At 57.6% G+C, this 4773-nt stretch overlaps 1 protein-coding gene across 1 annotated transcript; it reads right to left on the minus strand.

Annotated features, from left to right (window-relative positions):
* Positions 1 to 452: 452 nt before the first annotated feature.
* On the minus strand, positions 453 to 4705 carry TSPAN1 (tetraspanin 1). The gene is made up of 7 exons (XM_009884652.1): positions 4644 to 4705; positions 3191 to 3397; positions 2689 to 2763; positions 1866 to 1964; positions 1339 to 1476; positions 778 to 861; positions 453 to 506 (listed from the first exon to the last, which is right to left on the minus strand). Exons 1-7 carry the CDS (start codon positions 4671 to 4673, stop codon positions 453 to 455), a joined length of 687 nt encoding a protein of 228 aa, XP_009882954.1. The 5' UTR covers positions 4674 to 4705.
* Between the last annotated feature and the right edge of the window lie 68 nt (positions 4706 to 4773).

Here is a 4773-nt window from a genome sequence, read left to right on the forward strand (position 1 = left end):
CACCCGCCCCCCGGGACAGCGTGGGAGCAGTACAGTAGCAGCCTGCAAGGGTTTATCGAGGCATCGCCGTGCCGCTGCCGGATCCGCAGCCCTGACCGGCCCCTGTGCCGATCAACAGTTAATAATTTAGAGGTGCTATAAAAAATTTAAAGACTTTGTCAAAATAGCTACTTGATCTAACCTATTTTCCCATAGCTCACCAATAGAAGAAATAAAAATAAAAAAAGCCCCCGAATCTCTATGTACAGACTGAGTATGCCGTATCGGTACAAAAATATACACATAATCTCTACAGATCCCAGCTCAGTAGATCAAAACACAGCTATAAATCACAGTGCACAGGACAGCATCAGGCCCAGGGAGCGATGATGTCCCCCCCCAAGAGCACGGCACACCACGGGCGCACCCCGGCATGGTGGTGGGGGGGTAGATCATCCTCTTGCCTCTCGGGGTCATTTCTGATCCAGTTTGCAGTACAGGTACATGGAAACCGCCATGGCCGCGATCTGGGGGTGGCAAGAGGCAAGTCAACCCCCCTAAGTGTTCCCCCCCAGTACAGGTTTGGGTCACAGCCCGTAGCATCCATCCCCAGCACACGCAAGGAGGAAAAGCTGGGTGTGCCCAGGGAAGAAGGCTCAGTAGCCACCCTGGGGTAGATGGTGGTCCACGGGGCTGCACCAGGTCCCTGCAGCCCCTCGGTCACCCAGGCTGGTCCCAGCCCCACTGCTCACCTCCAGGTAGAAGGAGGAGGCAGCACAGCTATGCTCAGGCACTCACCTCCAAGGCAGCGATGCCGGCTGCCACACCACCCACCGCACCTGCGTTAGTCTTGATTTCTTCCAAAAGCTGATCAAAACAACCCTGCAGGAGACAACCACGCGGGTGAGGATGAGCAAGGGGTAGCAATCCCCTAACCACTAGGGCTCAGCATCCCCAGAAAGGGAGGTACGGTTCTCCAGCCCAGAGCTATGCAGCCACCGAGAAGGTCTGGAGGCTTCAGGGGGCAACTCATCTCACCCAGTTTTCAGGCCAAAACACAGTATTGGGGGGGAGGAGGGGAAGAGGCAGGGAAATAGCCTGAAAAGGTAGCGTGGTGCCTGAGTTCATGCTCAGTCATGCCACCCTCCTGCAGAGCTCACTTTAGGACCAGAGCAACGGTAGCAGCTTTGCTTGTCTCCACCAGGGAGAAGCCAAGGCCACCACAGGATGCAAAGCCCATGGGATCGCTATGTCCAGAGCTGGGGCTGGAGGTGCAGGACAGGTCTTCTCTCCCCGTGCCAGGGCGCACACCCCAAACCAGGCTCTGTCAGAAGGTAAGAACTGCCAGTCCATCCATACCGGGACATTGCTTTCTGCAGCAAACGTTTCATTGCAGGGCTTCTTGTTGTCACAGCAGGGCTCTGGGTAGAGTCTGTAGTCATTATAGAAGGTTGAGTCGGTGAAGTCTGTGTAGTTATTCAGGCCACAGCAATGGACCTAAGAGGGAGAGAGAGGAAAGGATGGGGAGATCATCCTGCAGGTCTTCCTCCGGGGTCAGACACGGCCTGGACCCTGCTGTCCCACGGAGGGGGTCACCCAGCTCAACCTAGCTCTGGAGTAAGCGCTCAAAGGCCTTCTTGGGACCAGGGTTTTGTCCCAGACTCTAGCACATACAGCTCTCACCCCAGCAATGGGACCGCTAGATCCCAAGCACATAGGTCCCAGTCACCTGGGAAGCTGATGGGTGGTGACAGCTCAGGACATCCAGGATTGCAATGGTGTCCCCATTCTCATCCCAGTGGCCCACCCAGGTGTGGGACACCAAGCCTGTGCTGGGAGCATCCTGACACACACACACAGAGGAGGGGGGAAGGGGGTCAGTGCACCTCTTCCATGGTGACATTCCAGATGTGCGTGAAGCCAGCATCTTGCCCATACTTCTCTTTCAGGAGGGGGGTGACCACAGCAGTCAGCAGCGTCTCTGCCTGGAAGAAGAGGCAGAGAAACACCATCAGAGAAGGCCCTGGGGAGCACCACAGAGCCGAGAGTCCTCGTACTGGTCTCAGCCCATGGGGAGGAGACCAACCAGACCCAGCATGGCCAGGAGTGCGTCATACCGCGTCCCTTTGGCCCGAGGACAACTTGGCCCCTTCCACACTAACCAGTGCTTTACAGCACCGAGGCCACTTATGACCAGTGAATCATCTGATAAGCAGCATAACTGAGGGAGCCAGGAATTACTTTTGCCCTGCGGTTGACTTCTCCAGTGCCTAATGAGGCAAAGTCACCTTTCTCTCCAGGTGGTTTCGCAGGTGCCTAATGAGGGGTTGAGTTTGCTCAGCATGAAGCTTTAGGGACTTCCTCTCCCCTGTGGCTCCTACCATCAGAGGTGGAGAGGTGTCAAGCCTAGGCTGGTACTGGACTAAGGGTTTTGAAAGAAAGACGCGGGCAAAACTTGTACCAAATCCTCAGTTCTTTAGGGCAATGGGAATCCCTGTTCCCACCACCCTCACCCCAGCCCGGCCACCCCAGCCCACGCACATAGCTGGTGCCAATGGGGAGCAGCATCCCTTCCTCCCACAGCAGTGCCCACCTCTCATCTTCCCCATCCATGGGCAGCACCACCAGCCACCCAAAGTCCCCTGTTTTCCCCAAGGGGCTGGCCAGGTCCCAGATTAGCCCAACCCAAGACTCAGATATGCCACTCACAAGACCGGTGTAAACCAGAGCCACCACGGCAGCAGCAATTTCAGCAATGAAGATGATCAACACCACCGAGAAGAACTAGGACACAGCAAAGGGATGGAGGTCAAAGCAACAGCCAGAGTCCACAGGGCCCCCCAGGAACCCATCTGCTTCCCAAGGGCCAGCAGGACCCTCTCTCAGGGCTCAAGCCCTGTCTCATTGCCTTCAGCTCTGCTCCAAGGCAGAAGCAGCACAACCCTGGGATCCTCCAACCCTCCATCTGAATGGGGCTGACCTCTCCAGACATGCTCCAAGAGAGACCTCTGCTCAGCACCAGTTTCTACTTCCCTTCACCCTTGCTCAGGGCAGACTTTGGGTCCAGCATTGCCTTTGCAAAGCTCACCCAGCATTCCACCACATGATAACATCCAAGGAGGACATCTCCACAGAGAAATCGATGCCTCAGACCTCCCTCACCAGTGACCCAGCTCAAGTGAGGCTTGATAAGGAGATGTCAGGTCCATACCATCATCAGGAGACATTTGCTGTCCTTCTGGGCACCGTAGCACCCAAGGAAGCCGATTACCAGCAGGATGGCACCAATGGCGATGAGGAAGTAGCTCACATACACAACCTGAAGGACGCTAGAGGAGAGCGGCCCAAATATTTCCAAGAATGACTTATCATCCACTGTGACCCAGATGCCAACTCCCAGGAGGGTCCCACCACTGAGCTGGGAGGAGAGAGAGAGACAATGTCAGCTCCTGAGCAGGCAGAGATCTGGGATCTGGTGAAGGTCCTGGCACAGGCATTTGTCCCCTCTGCAAGTTTTCGCTGTACAAAACAAGACTTTGTGGCCACTGCAGGCTTGGGGCAGCCAGATGGGTCACTACCCCAAAACACACCCCACCACATCCCCAGCTGTGGCATCGCAGCTGCCCCCCTTCCCCAGCTCAAGGGGTTTCGGTGCCAGCAGTGGGGCAGAAACCCTCATGCAGGGCAGCCAAACCAGCAGCACCACCAGCCACTTCCTGACCCCAGCAGGGCCCACATGGCCAGCTCAGACACTGGCCACCGGCATGCTGCCACAAGTTCCTCCATCCGGGGAAGCTGCCCACTCACCCCGGGGAGCGGCTGAGCAGCCCCCGGACATTCATGCGTTCCTAGCAAGGTCAGCCCAGGGCCGCCTCCAGCTTGTCGTCCACTTGCTTGACCTTCCCCACCAGCCCCAAGACCCCACAGGAGCTTTAAGGAGGGAGTGCTTCACTAGGGCAAGCCCAAGGGCTCTACACCCTTCCTTCCCAAGGCCATATCCCACCACACCCCCTTCCAGGTGGCTCCATTGCTCCTGCAGAGCCAGCGTAGCTCTCGGGAGCTCCGCTACCCTTTGCCCTGGGTGGGAGCAGAGGCTGTGCGTGCTCTGGAGATCTCCAACATCCAAGAATCACAACACCACAAGCTGCTGCCACGCACACAGGTTGCTCCCCTACAGAGAGGGAGCCCCCCCCCAGGCAGGGACCCAGAAAAGCCCCCTGCTCTGGGGCACCCAGCACCACCCACCAGAGCTTCAGCACAGGGAGGGACATGGTGGCTGATGCAACAGCCACTGTCCCCAGAGTCCAGCATGGTCCCCCGGGCTTTGGCCGGAGCTGGAGAACAAGAGACCCCCACAAGCCCAGGAGTTAAGCCCTCAGCTTGGGGTCAGAGACCAGATCTCACACCATGGTCCCGGGAACAGGAGTCCCACCAACACCCAACTGCACACGTCACCCTCTCTGTCCCCAACAGAAGGGGGTGTGGAAGGTCAGGAGACCCCACACAGACAAGCTTCACCCACCCCATGCCCACCTCAGGGCGCTCCCCAGGAGCTGCTCTCACAGACCCCAGCCCCTCATCCCAGTCTCCTGGGGCAGACAGGGGGCATCCAGGCTTGCTCCCCCCCCAACCCCAGGCAGGGACAACCACTGGGGTAAACTTACAAATATGGCCAGGTTGAAGAGGATCATCATGACCTTGATAAAAGGGAAGAACCCCCTCTTTGCACCTGGGGAGAGCGGAGAGAAGTTATCAGAGGGACCCTCAACCCCAGCGCAGCCGCTGCCCTCCTGC

This window comes from Charadrius vociferus, unplaced genomic scaffold (assembly GCF_000708025.1).
Source record: "Charadrius vociferus isolate BGI_N301 unplaced genomic scaffold, ASM70802v2 scaffold163, whole genome shotgun sequence".
NCBI classification, from domain to species: Eukaryota; Metazoa; Chordata; class Aves; order Charadriiformes; family Charadriidae; genus Charadrius; species Charadrius vociferus.

What these genes read in the sequence shown, in the direction of transcription:
- TSPAN1 (XM_009884652.1), bottom strand. Translation starts at nt 4,673, where the DNA reads ATGATGATCCTCTTCAACCTGGCCATATTT. An exon ending in CTCTGGTTTACACCGGTCTT is followed by an intron (nt 1,965 to 2,688) that starts GTGAGTGGCATA and finishes CTCTTCTTCCAG; the next exon opens with GCAGAGACGCTGCTGACTGC. An exon ending in CCGGCATCGCTGCCTTGGAG is followed by an intron (nt 507 to 777) that starts GTGAGTGCCTGA and finishes TGCCACCCCCAG; the next exon opens with ATCGCGGCCATGGCGGTTTC.